Genomic DNA, 20,488 nt, shown 5'->3' with positions numbered 1-20,488 from the left:
CATTTTTTAAATAAAATAAAAATATACTAAGAAAATAAATTTTAAAAATTTATTTTTTTATAATGGTTAAATTGGCAAAGAGTGATTTTGTTTATAATAAAAATAATGTTTGTGATTAGCTCAAATGAAATAGATGTTACATTAATTATAATTTTCTACCTCAACAAATTATGAAAAAAGTTCAAATAATTTGTTATGCAAAAAGCATTACTTAGAATGTATGACCACTTGATTTTGGGGCAAAGACCTAGGACCCTTTTTTTTTTTTTTTGGGTGTGTGTGGAAGAACTAGGACTCTTTTTATTTCTCTGTATTTTTTGTGGAAGAATTAGGACTCTTTTTATTTCTCATTTTAATTTGTTTATAATACTATTTTATCACATTTTTAGGTTAGGAAATTGTTACGTATAAGTTATATTTTGAAAGACTTTAGTGTCTGTTTGGTAATGTTATTCTAGTAATGTTATTTATATTTTTTAGAAATACGTGTAATGTTGTTTAAAAACTGAAAACATGTATTTAAACATATGCACCAAACGGGCCCCATGTGTGTTCGTTTGAGATGGGCTGAAATTTTCAGCTTATTTTTGCTACTATTTATGAGTCTCACTGTACTTTTTGATACTATTCATAAATCCCATTGTACTATTCAGCTTATTTTTCAACATTTTTTTTTTATAACATTTTCAGTAAAAAGTTTTCAGTTTCAGTTAAATAAGCTATTTCCAAACGAACCCTAAGTCTCATGTACGTTCTAGCCCAAAAAAATTAAAGACCATTGTAATAGTTTACTATATAGTCTAAACTTAAGACCGTAAATTAAACGAATTAATTATAAAAACTTCAATTTAGTTCGAGAATAACTTATTTATATTAATATATTTATCAAACTAGCTTGGTAATAAGGTCGAATTTAACTCATGTTTAAAATAAAATAAATCAATCCTAAAATTTTAATATTCAATTTAGCTAAGCTCAAACCGTAGTTTGACCTAGTGCACTTTAGATGTTCAACACATGCCATCGCATTTATTACAATAACTTCAAACTCCAAATCCATAATTTTCTTTTTTATATAAATTGGATAGCTACAATAAGAGAGAAGACATTTGAATCCTGAATGTCTTCGTTGAAAATACTAAAAAGTGTCAATTAAACTACAAGTTTGTAGGCCAATCCATAATCCAAATCCGTACAAAAATCCTAACAATTTGGGATATCAAGGTGCAAGACATTATGATGGAGGGAGACTCACTACAACAATAAAAGCCTTGATTTGCAACCGAGCTAAACCTCTCAAAGGTGGAGCACATCATAGATTGAGAAATAAATCTCTTTGTGCTTTTAAAAATTAGAGCATGTAAACACGAGTGGAAGTACATTGTTTAGCAAGGCATCCCAGCATATAGAGAATGTAGAAGTTTGAATAAAATGGTTCTCTGTTCTCTAATCTAATCGGATTTCCATTGGTGGTTGAGCCAATAACATTATAATAATTTAATTAATAATTATTTCATAACGTAAATAAATAAAGTAAACTTATTCAGGTGCCTGTTCTAGTTTGAGATGTTTGAATACAGATTTCAGAGAGATTATTTTGAACCTAGAAAATAAACTTATAAACAGACTTCTTGTTAATTTTCATGTAAAGTTAGTCAAGTGCCTTGTGAATATCCTAATGAAGTTAGTAAAGTTAATCAGAAGTTTTTGCTTTGCTGGAATCTTTCCTTTTTTCCCTTTTTTATTTGATAGTTTGAGGTCCTTCATACATTTTCACTGCACATTTAACTTGGTCTTTCAGAGATTGCTTCTAAGATGCTAGCTTTCCCAAAGAATGTGGACTAAAATAACCATATAAATTAGTAAACAAAGAACAAACCCTGAGAAGTAGCAGATATTAAAAAGGCAAAGTCAAGTATCAGAATTTAAGTAGATGATATAATTAAAATTGCCTTGAAGGTCTGTTACATAGCAGTGATTCAGCAATGCACGTTTATGTAAAAATTTCTCAAATAGGAAAACTATTGTTCACTATAAATATGTTTGTTCAATAACATACATCCACCACCTACTATTAACAAGATAAAATACTTACTCTACTTACATTGTTTATAACCAAAAACCAACATAAAATAAAGAACCCAAGGAACAAAAGGAAAGAGACTTTCTCATCCAAAATCCAATCACATTCTCTCACAAAAAGTGGAGAAGGAGAAAAAGGAAACTTTAAATATGAAAAAGAGAATAATATTAAACAAACTACATTGGATTACAGAGGCTACAGATATACGCAATGGTGTCAAAGGATATACAACATCAAGAAGTCAGGCAAACTTCTTCCCAACAAATTCAATGAAGCATCATCTCCAGTCAGTCAATTCCATGGTGGGGATGACGGTCTATAGACAAAGTCTTGAGAAGACGTTGTGCCGTAGTTCAAATCAAGGTTGTGGAGCTGTTCCATAAGCTGAGAACGCCTTTCCTTGAAGAAATCAAGACGAGATGTTAATTCTACTAATGTAGACGATGCTGCAGATGGATGTCTTGGATACTCTATCACCTGGAACCAGGTTGCATGGTCAATATCTAGACAGTAATTGGGAAGGCAGATATAAATTAAGTGAATACTCTGAACTAAAATTGATAATAATTTCAACATATAGAATGCTATTTAAAAAAAAAGAAAAGGGATCAGGGTCATTGTAATGATTTGCAAATCATTGGATTTGATAAGGTAAATTCAGGTGTCAAATCAAATAAATAAAACATTTGAATGACTTCAATTATCAGAAAAAGTCAAAAACACACGTCAAAATATTTTGCTATAGAAGTGCCATTGATTCACAGTAAGAATGTTGTCTTGCCTCTGCTGCTCTGGAAGTGGAGGGCACGGAGGCAGAATCAACAGCACATAGCTCATCCATAGACATACTTGTCGAAGCCTCTGTACTTTTAGAATCACTCAGGCTTGTTGAATCTATAAATTGCTTTCGAGAAGGCTGCTTGATACTGCTGCCAGGTGCTAACGCTTGTCCTTTAATACTTCTCCAGTCTGTGCCCAACAAACTCTCCTGTAGCAATATGGCCAATTGAAGATGTACATTCTTTGAAACAAGAGTTTTGAAAAAATAAATGAGGTAAAAGGTCAAACAGGATATTAAAGGGGACAACATTATATGAACAAGCATTATGTAGAAATTTAAAAGGCAATTGAGAGAGATTAGAAAGGATGCTTCTGACTAGTAGATGCCATCTGAATGCAAACAGTAGTGATCAACCAGCAAATTTTCTTTTCTACAGTTATAATCAATTTAACAGACGAAGGAAAAAAGAGGATCAATGTGCTGCACCCAGATGGCTTGGTCAAGGCGATCCAGTCCTATGTATAATCTGGTTTCCTCATTTCCGCTCTAAATTGAAACAAACAGCACTACAACAGCCAATCAGCTAAACAGAATAATGCAGATAATGACTACCTCCAGAATGTGGTCTAAAAGTTCTGCATCAAGATTTTCCAATTTCATATAAAGCTAGCTGAGGAACAAATAACCCTACCCCAATACCAAAAGGAGGGTAAAAACACAAACACATGGATATAGAGAGGTAGCCCCATCTGTGGCAGCCCGAGGCTAATGAGCATCCTATTCTCATTTCAATTTAGTTTTGTTTAATTTTGGAAATCAATTGCGGTTTATTTTAGGCTTTTGGTCAATTAGGTTAATTGAAATTTTATTTAATTTCCTAGAGTCAAGGATATTTTTGTAGAGCAATAATTAGGCCTTTCTAAGTCAAAGAGGATTTAGTCATAAAAGAATATATAAGCACAATATTGTACTCCAATGGAGACTGTTTGCTTGGTTGATAAAATCTATGAAGCACGGGTGCGTTTCCGGATTTGGGTGCGGGACTCAGCAATTTTTGAAAAAGTAGAGTGCGGGTGCAGCGATTAAAAAATTATTAAAATTATTTTTATTTATATTTTCTATATATTACTAAGCATACTTTTTCATATAATTGTAAATATATACCAATTTAAGAAATGATATATAGAATACAACCCACAAGTTTATTTTTATTTTATTTTTTTACATATATCTCGGCCAATTTCGGCAAATTTCAGAAGATATCAGCCGGTTTTGGCTGATTTCGGCCAGAATCGGTGCCGAATCGGCCAGTTTTGTCTGATTTCGGCCGGAATCGGCCCGCGTCGGAGGAGCGTTGCCGCAACTCTGATGTGGGTGTGCCACCCATTTTGCCGTTTCAGTGCTTCAGAGGATAAAATTTCTAGAAAATTTCCCAATGGTCAAATACTAACTCCATCCAACACAAGATGGTTCTCTCTTGCTTGGTGCTGACTTCAAGAAAACCTAAGTGTTGATTCCTAGGTTACCTTTTCATTTTTTTTGTTCTTCAATTTTATTGTTGCATCCATATTGGTTTTGCCCTGCATCATTCATCCCCCAATATCTATGCAGAGAGAAGTTAAGGATTAAGCAATTCGTAAAGAACTGAATGTAATAAATGAAGGAAAGATAAGCAGCCTTGGCCCAGATGTTTGCCAAGCCAACTATAGTAGCTAATTCTAGTTAATGCTCAGGTACTCATTGCCTAGGTTGCACCGACACGCCATTTTTGGCAAAGTACCGGTGTCCGACATGTGTCGGACACCAATACCAATAAGACTCGCCGGACTCCAGTGTCCGAGCGGTGTCTTTCTTTTTTCTTTTTCTTTTTTTCTTTTTTTTTCGCTTCTCCAACACGGTAAGGAGATTTCGGACCAGTACAAAAAAGAAGAAAAAAGAAAAACAAAAGGAAGAAGGAGATGAGAAAAATGGGTCTGTGACTCACTGACTTGGTGCCTAATGACTGAGATCTGTACTCTAAATCTTTCGTTTCTTTTTTTTTTCCTTCTAAACCCTTTTCTAATTTAGATCCCATTCCTCTCCATTGTAGCTGCCACTACATCTTCTTTATTCTCCTCCTTTTTTCCTGCGTCTTTGGTTTCTTCATTGCTAATGCACTACAAGTCTACAACTGTGTGCTTTCAGCTTTGTGTCTTACAAATGTTCTTATCTAACTATTTAGTCAATGATGTCAGATGGTTAGGTGGGAGTGGTGTGGCAATTTAATGCACTTACTGTATATCTTTTGCTATTTTAGAGTCATCATGTGTCTATCTTTCTTTCTTTCTTTTTTCCTTTTTCTTTCATTCCTTCACTTCTTTTTGGCTTTAATTCATTCCTTCACTTCTTGTTTACTGTAAATATTGTATTTTTTAAATTCTAGACATAAGCGTATTTTATGTCTAAAAATATTTAAAAATATGCATAAATATAAAATTTAATTAATTATTTAATTGCCATACCCACGCCGTGTCTTACCCCTATTTTTCAAAGATTGCCGTACCCCCATATCTGTACCCGTGTCCATGTCGGTGCAACTTAGCTCATTGCTAGCCTCTTAAGCTTCATAAATTACTGGTCTCAGATGAGAACAGCGATATCATTTGTTAACCAAGCTAAAGTTCAATGTCCACTCATGTGAAGCAGGATGGCATCTAGATCCACCAAGCAGGGATCCCCCCACCCCTTTTCTTACACCCTGCACTAGGAGGGAGTCCATGAAAGCAACAGGAATAGTGAAATTGTTTACAAGTGTGATGCCACCATTTCTGATTTGGTATCAGGCGACATTACACCAATAACTAAGGACCATGAGGAAGAAAACAACAAAGGAATGAAGAAAGAGAAAGTTTAAACAGATTTGAAAGGGTGACAGAAAATGGAAATTAAATAATAGGATGATGAATAATGAATTAGAAAGATTAGCACCTCAATACTATACAAAATTCTACCTAATATAAGCTCATCTCATTTGCGATATAGACAAAATGCTGAAAATTTATAGAACATACCTCGGTCCTCTGTTTCCTTTCTTGATTACAATAAGCAAGGGTTGTATCAAAATCTTGCTGAAGAAATCTCCTGCAGTAAATATGCTTATTTGGTCAAACAAGAATGTAAGTTAACAAAATTTTGAAATAAAATATTGCAGCAATTTCCATATTAAACTGAAATAGTATTAACATCCTTAATTATCATAATGCACCATGTTGCTTCGACATCACTCTATCAAAAGCACACACATGGATATAAACCTACAAGCACAGATACATCAAACTAAACTAACAGAGATAGCCATATCAAGCATCAAAATCCGATATGGGTACTCTTGGATACAGAGGGATACGTCTTTAACTTTCTTTTTCTTCTCTCCCTCTCTCTCTATGAAACTAAAGGCTTCTTAATTGGCTTTATTATTTAGAGATATTTTACACCATTCAGCATTTGTTGTTTTTAAACTAAAAATTAGCATAGTATGAATTTAAGAATATTTATTTATAGAATCACTGATCAAGGTATTCATGTTGTGTCATATACCAAATTTGTTAGAATTAACATATTGCCATATCTGTACCATATCACATATTTCTTTCCATTGTTAAGTTACACACACACCCAGTGGGTCTTGAACCCACAACCTTGCCCACCATCTTGCTTTTACAAGAGGAGGTGCAATTTGAGCAAGAGCCCATTGACACCCGTACCATATCATACATGTTTCCTGTCTCCGTTTCAGTGCACTTAGGCATACATAAATACACATATTGCTACAATGACATTGACGGATTAAGAGTTGACATTAGATAGAATTAGATCGCATGTGGATCACAATCAACCTTCATGATGTCAGGAAAAAAAGGTCCCTTGGTGCGCAACTCATAACATTGGTATATACATGCCAAGATATAAGGCAAATTGAAAACTCAAACCAGTAAGCTTGAGAAACAGCCCCTACGACCTAAAGTAAAAACAAAGGCATGCAACTACTTATAACTTAACACCATAAGCTGACCATAGAAAAAAGATAACATGTTTTCTAAAACTCACTGTTGAGAATTATGATTTTGGACATTTTGATAACGGTCACATGCATCAGAGAGGGAACCATAGTGATGCTGTCTCTGTTGATTAAGTTGATGGTGGAGTTCTGCAACTTTCTGCTTCAACCTGGCCACATCCGCTTCAGCAAGTGCAATCTCCTCTAGCTCAGCCCTTGTCTTCACATCAATTTGAAGTCATAAGCATGTGTTATACAAGCATTTGAAATGAAAGGTAAACAAAACTACCTTAAGATCTATACAAACCTTAGAATCCATGCCACGTGAACTGGAAAATTGTCCAGAGGACATGCTCAAACCAACTTCAAGTGCAGCTCTAAGGTCTCTTTCAGCTTGCAACTGCTCTTGCAATCTTGAAACCTAGTCATTTAAAAGTAAAAAGACTCAAACGAAGTAGATGGTGCAATTAATCTATGGTATTAAATATGCTCCACATGAAAACAGGCAAGGTCGATATGGCTTCAACATATAAGTGCATGTATGTTAAAAACGTGCAAAATATAAAAATAATAGTTACTTATGTCATACATTGATGCTACAATTACTTTTCTTCAAAGGAATACTAAGGAAGGTCAAACTGAAAAATAAGCCAGATGCTTAAATTGTAACAGATTCAAACACTAATGTATTAAGAGATAACTTATCTATCACAAATCTCAAATATCTTAACTTTGCACCACTCTTTACCTGTTCTAGAAGAACTCAGATCCAAGGCATAACACAATAAAAAAATTATAGAAATTTGTGCAGAATGCACTAGCATCTAACACGCCAATATGCCAGAATGTTAAGCCTGATACAATTACAATCAATAATATGCTTCTTTTAAAAAGTAAAGTCCTTGTAGTTCAATTGTATCTAAGATTAATTGCACAGTTGTCCCAACACATTTTGGGGATTATAACTTAAAAGGTATTCTCAAATGACCATCAAATGAGGTAAATATAATACCATAGGAACCCATCACATTCAAAATGTCTAGAAAGATTGTAGCCCACACTCCTTTACCACAGACATAGAGACCTCACACTCTTTAAAATTCCTGATGTCAAAAGTCAATTAGAAGAGTGAACCCAAGAATAATCAAAAAGCAAGAGAATTATACAAGTAGTAGGTATGGCCTTTTATCTAGATTACTTGTTTATTCTAAATTACAACTTGCATTAACGCATAAGTGTAGGTGCATGGATTAAGAAACGAATACCATGAAATTACTTTATGAGCTTTCTGTCAAAAAGTTGAGCATAATAAGATGGTTATACAGAAAATAACAAGAACATATAAGGCAGAATATCAGTGTTTATAGTATATGTACCAAAGAGCAAGAATATATTCAACATTAAGACAACAAATCCTGACATAATATGTGGGATACTTCTTATTTTATTTTATGAATAATATGTGAATATTTAACAGGCAAGGAGGAAATACATCTTGTTCAAGTGCCAGGCGCCGCTCATGCAAAGCTTGCTTTCTTCTCTCCAAGCTTGCTTGTAAAATTGCATTTCCTCTAGCCTGTGAATATTGATGGTTAATCCTGTTAGTAAAAAACCCAATTATGATTTAGAATACAATGGTTTCAGCAAAAGCAATGTTACCTCCTTTGCAATTCTGTGTTGCAAGTCATTTTTGGCAATCTCAAGCCTCTGAATAGCAAGCCTACAAACAATACACCAAATTAATTTTTTACACAAATGGGATTACCTGTATTGAGCAAATCACATTAAACAAAGAGCTTTTTATGTACAGTTGCCAAAGCTTTCTAAAAAAATAAAATAAACAAGTCCGTGCAAAAATACTTTTAAAATATAAAAAGGAATATAAATGACGTTCAAGCCTTTATAGATGCCCAAATTAAAACTAGAAGACAATGATTATCTATTTTTCCCTAGTAACAACCAAATCCCAATAACAGTGTATTCCCAAGGTTTAAAGGTTCTGACGAAAGAAAAATCAAGTTAAAAAGTTAGAATCATAAAATGTGCACAGTGTCTATGTTTCCCTAATAACACGATGTTATTGACCATAGTGTCATTCTCATCACGTAAGTGAGACTGTGTGCGTGTGTGTCTTTGAGAGAGAGAGAGAGAATAATAATAATAATAATAATAATCATAATAAAGGTTCAACATTGACCAACATGGTTTCTCAAAAAAAAAAAAAAAAAAAATTGACCAACATGGATTAAGCAATGTGCTAATGCATATTATGAGTATCTTACTCTTCTTCTCCAGAAGAATCAACTGATTCCATTGAGGGTGTCTTTCTGGCCTGCATAACAATCAAAGCATTGTTTAGCAAAGAAAACAATCAAAGCATTGCACTAGAAGATTCAAAACCGTAGAAAGTAGACTAGAACATCTTGTGTTTATTAAAACAAAGCATATGGCAACTCACATTGCTCCGTCCCCAGAATGATGATCGCTTTGCATTAACATTGGACCCTGTAACTTTACCCACTGGCTTTCCAGCACCTGATTCAAAAGCAGGCATGGGCAAAGGATGTGCTGTATCCATTGAGGACAGGATCTCCCCCATTGATCGGTAAGACTCGCCAGCAGGTGAGACACTTGGAGTGTTGATCTCATTAATGGAGCTATCGCTTACATTCTTCTGCTTGCCTTGTTCCTCGGACAGTTGACCATTAGGATCCCTTATCTGTTGATGATCAACACATAAATTTGAACTCTCAACCAAAGCATGATTCTTTTTACTAGGGGATCCAACATCTGAATCATCACCCCCAAAGGCCTGTTAAGCGAACAGAATGAAAGTAAACATCAACAAATGTGGTCTAGCATAATCAAAAAAATCTTATATATGTACACACGAGTGTATGTGCCTAACGACCATGTGTACGTGTACTATGACTGGTTACACCTTATAACCTTCCACACGCCCAAATGACAACACTTCATAAAAAAAAATTAGCTGAACTTAGAATTAAATCAGACGTCTAGAATGGTGAGATTTCATTTCTTTTCCAGGCACATCAACAAGGAGACAACTTTCAACTCAAATAGGATTATCAAACTTTTGAAACTTTCATCAATAGAAAAACGCTGGGAGATGCCTATTACAATGAACCTTTTCCCGCTATAATTTAACAAAGAATTGTACCGAAAGTAAAATATTTGTTAAAAAGTTCAGTATTTTCATCTTCAGAAGGGAACTAAGATAGATAGCCAATATTTAAGGTTTGACTAGTTTTTATGAGAGCTCACTTAATTTTCAACAAGATAGCTAATTTAGATCAAAAGCATCAACATTAAAACCAAGATCAGCATCTGGAAGCAAAAGATAACATTTACAACACATCATGCAGGACAAGATAAACATAATTTGACATATCTACTATCTTAAATTTGAAGCAGCAATGGTAAGACCATTGAAGACATAACAGAACACAAGATTGCAATCAAATGTTTGTTAGATGTCTCTACGCGTATACACAAATGCATGCACGAATAAAGCAAATATCTATAGGCATAAACATATTTAAAAATCTGGGCTTCTCTCATGAGTGCTGCCTGCATGTGTGATTGTAGAGAGAGAGAGAGGGAGAGAGAGAGAGAGCACCTTATAATCATAAAGATCACTCCCAGCAGAACCACTACTTTCACTCAATTTTCCACTGTGCACACGTTCCGGATCATCATCTGTTTCTGGATCAACTTCATTTTCTGCATCATGGTATCCATTGTCTTTCAAATCTAAATTTTCATCATCAGTTGAATCTTCGGTCCCACTGTTTTCAATCCGAGAATCAGCTGAAATGGAGCATCTGTTAAGATTTTCTTCCTGAAACAACAGATCACAGTAGCTACACATTACCATTTAATTATGTTATAGAGCACTTGCTTGAGAGTCCAACAATGACAAAGTCAACATAATTCTGAAGGTAAAATCAGAATTAGGTCTTCATCCTAGCATGTTACATGGACTGAGCAGTCTAAATTGAGGTACCCAAGTTGAGACAACACTCTGTCTAGCAAAAAGATCTAACAGTTTAAACTCTACTCTTTTAATCAAAAAGCTGCTGGATAAAGAGTATCTTACATCAAAAATATTCTCATACTCCTCCAAGAGAGTCGTAATAATTGCTTGAGCATTATTAGCAGCATTTGCAGCAGCAAGAAGTTGGGCTGAACTATCACCATTAATATCAAAGTCATCCTCCAACTCACACTCGCCAGCTAATAGAGGGCGTAGAAGCAAGGGCGCCATGCAAGCAGCAACAGCTGATGGAGTCATCCGGTTCTCATGAGCATGAGAAGAGATGGTATGCATCATCTTCAGAATTCTGTGGAAAAATGTCATGAAGTTAGTAACTACATTCAAAATAAGAAAATATAGTCCTGCAACAAGCTTCACTGAAGAATCACTAGCAACTTCAGTCTTCATTCACAAAATATGCATATTTTAATCATATTTATCTTACAACACTGACAAACATGAATGCCACGAAGCACAGATGCATCTGTTATTTTAATTTTACTAGAGCACACGATTAGGGTACACCCAAAGTAAATCACTTTTATTAAAGCCCATCATTCCACATTCAACTAATGAATCGTAAGCATCAGTTTTTACTAAATGCTTATTTATCTTTGCCAATAAAATAGAGATTGTCTCAAGAAGACAGTGCTCGAATAGTTTATGCATACTAGGCCAATCTCAGAATTAGCTAGAAGGTAGAGCACATAAATAGTTAGAACATAATCTTTATTGGATTTCTTAAAATAGCAACTCCAAGCTTATAATTAAGAAATTTCTGTTAAATAAGGCCTGTGTGGAAGAAGCTTAGATGCCCTTTCCAAACTATCTCTAAAGGGAACGATGAACAATCCTTCTTTACATAGCCAATATTCTTCATATGATAATACAGTTGTCACAAAATATATTTGCACTGATTTCTATCGCTTCTGACAAATTACCAATTGTCCCAAAAACTTTTTTTTTTTTTTTTTTTTTTTTTTGAGCTAAATGATAGAATTGTCCCAAAAACTTAAGCTATTAGAAAATAGTGAATTTAATCATTAAACCATAATTCTAACACTCCTCACATGTAGGCCTAAACTACCCTTAATAAGTAACATAGATTTTTAACATTTTAAATGGGAGGTAGAGACAAAGATCGAACCCAGGATCTTCTACCCTAATTCCATTATAAATATACAATTGTCCCAAAAATTTAAGTTGTCAGGAACTGTTAGAAAATTGTGAATTTAATCATTTGACAATAATTCTAACACTCCTCCTCACGTGTGGGTCCAAACTCCCCCTTACTTAGTGGGGCCCAACGTAGGTGATTTTTTATATTTGAAATGGGAGGTAGAGTGGAGACTGGGATCAAACTTAGGACCTCCAACTTTGATGCCATGATAAATTATCAACTATCACAAGAGCTTAAGCTATTAGGAAATTGTGAATTTAATCATTAAACCATAATTCTAACAGCTTCTTTAAGGAGTTAACAAAGAAATACCACATAATTCACCTTCAAGTAATCGTATCAGTATCAATGTCTTTACCTCCAAGGTTCCCCAGGTTGCTTCTAGCCCCATAAGATTAAAATATTTCAGCCCTTCTCAAAATTTTGTTGCTTTAGGTCCTTCTTTCATATATTTATATAGTTTTTAACAAAAGAAAAGGTCTCTGTAAAAAAAAAAGGTCCTTCATTCTTATATTCATTAACAAAGGAATTTGCAATTGCCAGCCTTAGACACATTTTTCACTTATCCAATCATTAGATTTTTTTTTTTTTTTCTTATCCCTTTTTTTATGATGTGGAACCTCACCAAGGCAGGGTCCTTTGGACTCACCCCTAGGGAGTAAACCATGGATACATGACCCCACCTACCAGAACCATGTACCAAGTAATCTGGAGGAACTCCTAGTGGGGTTCAAACCTAGTATGTCTAGGTCTACAGTTCATCCCAAATCCAACAAATCCAAGTTCTCAAAGAATTTTCCTTAAAGATTTAGATATAGGACACATGCTCAAACAAATGGATATCACCGCTGTTTCGCCTCAAATTTGATTAATCAGCAAAAGGCAGAAAATTTGTACATTGTATCCTTTTCCATTTTTAGCTCATAAAGGAGAGTGATTTTCCCACTAAGATAAGCATCAGTTGGTTTCAGTTTACTCCCATTACGACATTGAAATTTTGAATTTGTTTCAAGCTGGTTCTGATTTGTCTTCAGTGTTAGTATTTTTCTTATCACCCAGGAAGCAAGAAACTTGTACTTCCTTGAGGACACAGATGGGTTGATATATACAAATCTAGAGAAAATACAGTCCATTTTCCTTTACAGCTTAAATGTCCAATAATACTCCAACTTCCTCCAATTAATCCCAGCCAGTTTGGTTTGCAGCCACTCTTGAGAAATATTTGAAGTTTAATGGAACCTTCCAGGATATTATTGGAATAATTTAATTTCTGTTTGTTAGTTGAATTCAAGTGTTATGGAACAGAGATCAATATGGACAGAGTCAGATGGTCTTGTGGGGGAGTTCTAAGGAAATTTAAATAAGAGAAAGATCCATTCTATTCCCAAAAGCTGACAGAGATGACCTGGGAAATGCTTGGAATTTCCTTATCTTTGGAAAAGGGTATAAGAGAAAAATAAGCGTTCCTTTATGTGATCCCCAAAAAAGCACAACTAAGCTCAAATTTGCTCCCACAATAAGAAGCTATACAGGGCACCATATTACCCATAACCTTCACCCTTCCATGGTCAAGTTGATACAACACTGGCAGAGGCAGGGCTATATGCCTTACAGACTCTCAAAAATAGACATCAAGTAAAAGAGAAAGGGATTACCTCTGTAATAAGCGCCGGTTTGGTTCAGGAAATGTCTCCAATATTGCTGAGCGCATTGCATTTATCCGAACTTCTTTCCGATCAATTTCTTATATAGTAGGAAAAGCAAAGCAACAGCATTAACTCTTTAAGTATAAATGTACAATCAAATCCACTATAAAAATATAAGCTGATAATTTCTATGCACCCAAATTTATTAGAAAACAAAAATAAATTGAAAAACAAAAAATCATTTGAACCAAACAGCTGAACATAATCCATAGTCTTTCTTTAATATATGTGTACCAGTTCCAATATCATGTTGACAGAACATAAAGAACTTTACCATTCCATACAAAAGAGAAACCTAACCCCAGAACTGGAGTACTGCATCACACACAGTAGTATACATAGGAATTGTTTCCTCCGAGACATAAACATCAAGTTCAGTCAATGATCCAAGATGCATCTTTATTTATACATGCAATCAGTTTATATCAACACACAACCTGACTGGAAAGTGGAAACCCATGTTCAATTAGAGCCAAAGAAACAGAGCAACTAGCACTATGGAAGGATCCAGTCTCCAACATAGCATTCTCAAGAAAAGCATAAGAAAGAATCCCAAATGCTAAAAAGTGGCTTTGCCTTTGATTAACACATATCTTTATTTTTTTTCCCCGAGTGTTTTGGATGTCTTTTATGCAGGCGGTACAAAAATATAAAATAAAAATAAGAGCTATAGTTTTTTTTTTCTCAGTAAAATAAATTTATTAAGAAAAAAAGTAGCAATAATTGTGTACCAAACTACACCAGGAGGATTACAAAGTCAAGTTCAAAGTCTCCATAAAATCAAGAAAATGACAAGGAATACTGCCAAGGTTTGTCTTCCGTTCAAAGAAACATATCAGCACAGTATTGTTTGGTGACAGGATGCTCAACTCCTTCAAACGCTTTGTTATCATGCTCACCAGATTGCCCACATAACACATAAACAGGACCACCTCCCATATTTTAGCACCTCTATGGGATGGAATTTACCTTCCATATAGCCTCTATGACAATGGAATTTCCTTGCCAACAGTAAAGCATCTGAGACACAATCCTTCGCATAACTCAAGAGACTCCAAATAAGGCAAACACAAAGGACCTCTAAATATATTAACGCTGTTAGTCTTTAGCTTTTGTCAACTTGCATCCTAAACTATCATTCTTTTTGCATGATTGATTCGTTCATTTTTTTTCACACCTAAAGTAAAGAGTCTAATGACTACAATCTGCTTTACAACCATCTCCCAGATAAATGCTACAGACTTCTCAACAAAATAATGACAAATCATTACAACCATGAACCATCCCTCCTGAAAAAATAGAATAGAAAGGACACAAAATAATAATAATAGTTGAACTTACTGTAAGCCTCCAGCAATGCAGTGCAGCAGGATGCTGGGACTGGAGAAGAAGGTAACTCCCTAAGGATATGCTGCAGATTAAACAGTTTCAATGAATATTGAACTCTAAAATTTAATGGCCATGAATGGCATTGAGTAGTCAGCAATTACCTTAACGCAGTCTCCGACAACATGAGCATCCTCATCAGGAGCAAATTCAGTCTTGCCTAAAAACGATAAGAAGATCATCAGGAAGGGAATAACCTCAATTAGAAAGGTATGTGTACAACCAGTTAACATAGACTCAAAACAAACTACACATTCAACAAAACTAAAATAACATCTATAATTTTTTCCTACTTCTAGTAATTGCTTGAGCAGAAAAGCTACCTTGTTCATACTCTTGAACCCTGTGGTCTACCTCCTCAACATCTGCAGACTGTCGTAAAATACCTTCAACATTAGTTCCTGTTGAATAAAACAAGGTCAATAAGCAGAAAGTGTTGGATCAGGAGGAAGACATTTTCTTTGCATTTTAATTTCTCTCCTTAATTGAATTTCCAAATTTGCTTTTCCACTATGGTTCTATGTAACACTTTGCACTGATGATACTCAAGATAAACTAAATTCACAAACATCAACATTGCGAAGTAACACAGGTAGCCCTTTGCTAATGTTTGTTGGGGTAGCTCAGTCGGTCATGTAGTATCATCCAGCTGGCATTCACTAAAAACAACAAGAATTTGTTTTTTCGGGGGGTTAAGTATATTGTAGAAATTTGTGATGGAGTGATAGAGAAAAGAGAATAGAGAATACATGATGATTTACATGGTTTAGCCTTGTGGCCTACATCCACGTTACAAGAGCCCAAAAAGTTACATTATCTCATACGCTTTTCCTGATAATACATTACAACGGAATCCATATTTATAATGGAGATTACAAACAAAAGTCACTGACCATTTGAATTTGAATTGCATATTAATTGCTTCAATCCCTTGATTTATTAACCAATCCTATTATTTTCTCTGGCAATCAATATCTAGATTTGATCATCAATGACATGAAAATGAATTATACTTTCTAACATATATTAATCAGCCAGTTTCATTATTAAATATCCAAACTACTATTATTTATAGATAGATGCAGTTTTAGGAAAACTAAAAATCAAGTCATGAGTCATTCAAATACCATCTTCCCATGCTTTTTATATTTTTTACACAAATCATTAACAGGCAATCTGATATACGTACTAACAATGCAACCAAAAAGATGTGACACCTACCTAGTTCAACTAGCATGGGTGTCATTCGAAATGAAACAAAATAATTCACACACACACACACACAAAACTTGAAAAGGGAATGAATTCAATCGAATCCAGGGAGAGAAATAACATAGATTGGTGCCTAACAAAAAAAATTGTTTATGAATAATAAAAATAGAAAAGGCTTAAGTTTACGACAAAGAAAAAAAGCACTTGGTGTAGAGTAACTAAAATTAAATTAAATTAAAACAGACAAAAAATTGATATCACAACTTACCGTACTTCTCAAGAAAACGAAGAGCTTTTTCAAGAAAGGATGGACCTCCATCAATATCTTCTAGTGCAAGCAAAATTGGTCTTCCAACAACCAAGGATTTAACCGGACGCTTATCCCTCCCTGGATAAAATACATGAATCTTGTAATATTAAACTATGTGTACACACACACACAATAAACATGTGCAGAGACACAAAATTCAAAGAAGATTAACTGATATTAGGATGAAGATTTCTAATAAAAAGTACAAACATTGATTGAAGGACCCATCAATTGAATCATTAGTGTCACCCCGAAAAATCCCATTAACAATAAGGGCAGCACTTGGTGCTTGTGCAAGGGCGTGCTCTAGGGCTGTCTTCCACTCGTACAAATCCTCAGACGTCTCAGCCTGGCATTTAGAAAATGAACATTTTTTACAGGAATGTGAGACGCAATGATACATAAATATTTTCCTTCCAATATGGAAGAAACTAGCAGTGATAATAAACTAGTAAATGAAGCACCTTTAGAGTAAAGGCTCGCCCATCACGCCCATCTGGAAACAATACAGTCAATAATTTTTTATCTTCCCTAACCACAACACTGCAAGGAAAACAATTACATCAATAAGCTACATGGTTGATAATACTTCTACAAAAATAATAGCAGTGATCATGCATACCTCCCAGAATTGTTTAAGTCAATGCCTCCCAAAGTCAGATTTACTTCACCACCTCTTTGTGGAAGTGCACTCTAAATGACAAACAAAAAAAGATGTATTTGTTTCAGTTAACCTATTTAAAAATTATTACTGTCCCAAAAATTGTGTATAAAAAGCTGGAAATACCATATAACTAAACACAATTTTATTGCCTAACAAATCATCTCTCCTTACCCATTATGTGTTGTTCATTAAGTGGATAACGAAACCAATTCTTAACATCTTTCACAATCAAGGTTTGATAAGAAGGATAACAAGTAAAGCAATAAAGACTAGCATTTAAAAAAGATAAAAATAAGAGCATTAAGGTTTTCATTTCTTTGCATGCAATGAGAGAAGAGACAGGAAGATCTCCTCACTGTTCAGCTTTATATTTGGGCCTCACCTTTTATCATATGAAAAGATGAAAAGCAGATAGATAAAGTCACACTCTATGCTTTCTCTTGTTCTTAAATTAAACTACATTTCTAAATCCCTTCTCACAACAAGTTAGAAAATTAGTTTAATAATGCTTTGCAGAGTGCCTCCCAAAAAAAAACTATTGGATTATCCAAGAATTAAATAAGAAGTCCATACAAACAAATGATGTTCCCACTGTGAAAGCTGAGAGGGAGATGAAAGGGGTTCCTTATATCATGAAGGAAACCCAAATTTGATTGCCCAGAAAAAGGGTTGTAACCAGTAATGGAAGAATATATGCAACTCAACAGCTAGAGCGTTGGTAATTGGAGGACTGATGTTGATACCACAATTTAAAGCTGCAGAGGGATCCCTTTTAGCAGGGAAAAAATTGAGTTTCAACAACAATTGACAAAGTAGAATATTGCATCTTCTTATGACAAGCTCAGAAAACATAGGCCTGGGCATATTCTAAGCTTTAGAGGACTTAAAGCTTTGAAGGATATATATAGGTGTGAATCTCTTAATCTAAAAATTAGTCTCAAAGTTGGCAGCAAAGATGAAAGATAAAGCATAGAGGACATTAAAAACGATGTGCAGTGTATCTTTGTAGTCAATCAACATTGCAGAACCCAGTGGAGAGGCAACAACAGATTATGCCTCCTTTCTAGAAGGGGCTTCTGTTTGCAGCAGGCACCAGAGGGTATGAGTAATGGTCCCCATCACTATTTATACGTAAACTGCACAGCAGCGATACTTGCAAGGTTTGACCATAGGTGCAATATTAAGCTGCAGCCATTAGAAAATGGATTTGATCTTCTACAGCCAGTTTAACTAAATGAGGTCCTACTACATGTCCTTTGTGGGGGAGGGAAGATCAGAGGAACTGTCAAGCACGTCTCCCTTTGTCTGGTTGGCAACATGCATAAGCTTATGGTAGTTTTTCAAATCAAAATTAAGATTTATGATACTCATTCAGAAAAAAAGGCAGACATGCCTTTGTATGAATGGCTTTGGGCACAACTTACATTCAAGGACTTGATGTGTTTATGGGATACAGCAATTCATGCCAAGTATGCCACTTTGCTACATTTCCAATAATGCATTCCTAGTAATGCAAAAAGGATACACAATCCACCAATAATAAAATACTCATGCAAAAAAAAAAAAAAAATTTTTGATAGATACCAATAATAAAATACTCATGCAACAAATTGCAGCTAGAAGCATCCTCCAATAATTTAGAACAATTAAAAAATAAATAAAATTAAAGAGTTGGCAAAGTAAGTAAACCATATGAACGTAATCCAAAGCACGTAATCCAAAGCAAAAAGAGAGATAGAGGTTATCTACTACTACTAACAGGATCACTTTTGAAGAAAACTAGGGAAGTGCGTGTGAGGATAAACCACCGCTTCTTCCAAGATTTCCAGCCTATTCCTGCAGAAGTTCAATAAAGCATAGCATAAGCAATACCAAACAACTTTTACGTAAAAGTAAAATAACGACCATAATACAGTTATTTGTAAAAAGAACTTCATACAACGGGAAAACTCCAACTGCAACAATGAAGAAACCATTTACATGAACTATTTTATAAGAAGATGGAGCCAATGGGTGAAACAATGTGATTGTTTAGGACTAATTCATAGTCCAAAACAACCCCAACACTAATTGAATGATTAAACATTGATGGGAGACAATAAATGAATAAACTCACCATTTCTTAACAACTTAAACTTTTAGGAGAATAATTTATCATGGTATTAGAGTAAGTGGTCCTAAAATCGAACCCTGTCTTCTCTCTAACTCCCATTGAAGAACTTAAAAATCTCAAGTGTTGGGCCACTTATTAAGGGGAAGTATGGGCCCACACGAGGGAGAGTGTAAGAATATTAATTATGATTAAATTCTCCATTTCCTAACAACTTAATTTTTTTGGAAAATTGGTAAGCTATCACTGAGCAACAGTAGCTTGTTTACTAATTGTGATCTCATAAAAATCGGGGAGGCCATTTCTAAGAGGTTCATCACCACACCACACCACACATCATCTAAAACTGAATACAATTTCGATCCCCTGAATAAGATTACCATCCCTGACAATGAATTTCACATTGCTTGAAAATATATTCCATCATCTACTAATATACTTCCACAGAGTCACCCTCATCCTCTAATATACTTCCTCACAGTCACCCTATAAGACCCCTAGCCTCAGTTGAACACCACTAACCTTCCCCTTCCCCATATTTAGCCCCCACAACCTTTTCTCCAAAGAGAGTCCCTCTCAGTAGCATAATGCCAAAGAAGCTTCCCTTAAAGAGCTTGGTTAAAGATAACTGGCCTCAAGATCCCTAAACCCCCAAATTTGACAGGGAAACAAACCACATTCCACAACACTACGCGGCGTGACCAAAAGAACCTCAAATAGTGAACACACCATGTTCCACAACTCTTGAGCTACTGGGCAGTGTAGGAGTAAATGGTCAGTGGTCTCCCCATTCCTCTTACACATGCAATACCAATCCAACGCTGCCACCTTTCACCTCCTTAAATTATCAATGGTTAAAATTTTCCCCAAAGCCACTGTCCAAATAAAGAAACTAACCTTTGTAGGCACTTTTGGTTTCCACAACAGTTTCCACGGAAACGAATCAAGGTTTGGGGGTTGTAA

At 34.9% G+C, this 20,488-nt stretch overlaps 1 protein-coding gene across 3 annotated transcripts; it reads right to left on the bottom strand.

Moving 5' to 3' along the window:
- Window positions 1-1,916: 1,916 nt before the first annotated feature.
- Window positions 1,917-19,251, bottom strand: LOC112018498 (rho GTPase-activating protein 7; the record flags this gene model as incomplete). Of its 3 annotated transcripts, none has more annotated exon segments than XM_065769673.1 (20): window positions 1,917-2,560; window positions 2,865-3,104; window positions 5,915-5,984; window positions 6,951-7,120; window positions 7,208-7,321; window positions 8,393-8,476; window positions 8,560-8,620; window positions 9,183-9,232; window positions 9,359-9,712; window positions 10,541-10,762; window positions 11,021-11,264; window positions 13,793-13,880; window positions 15,185-15,254; window positions 15,334-15,389; window positions 15,553-15,630; window positions 16,710-16,829; window positions 16,962-17,100; window positions 17,216-17,294; window positions 17,374-17,444; window positions 19,175-19,251. In XM_065769673.1, coding segments are annotated over 20 exon segments (2,573 nt in total), but the record flags the coding sequence as incomplete, so codon positions are not given.
- Window positions 19,252-20,488: the final 1,237 nt, after the last annotated feature.

This window comes from Quercus suber, unplaced genomic scaffold, assembly GCF_002906115.3.
Source record: "Quercus suber isolate HL8 unplaced genomic scaffold, Cork oak 2.0 scaffold_1264, whole genome shotgun sequence".
NCBI lineage: Eukaryota > Viridiplantae > Streptophyta > Magnoliopsida > Fagales > Fagaceae > Quercus > Quercus suber.
This window is presented reverse-complemented; position numbering and strand designations above follow the sequence as displayed.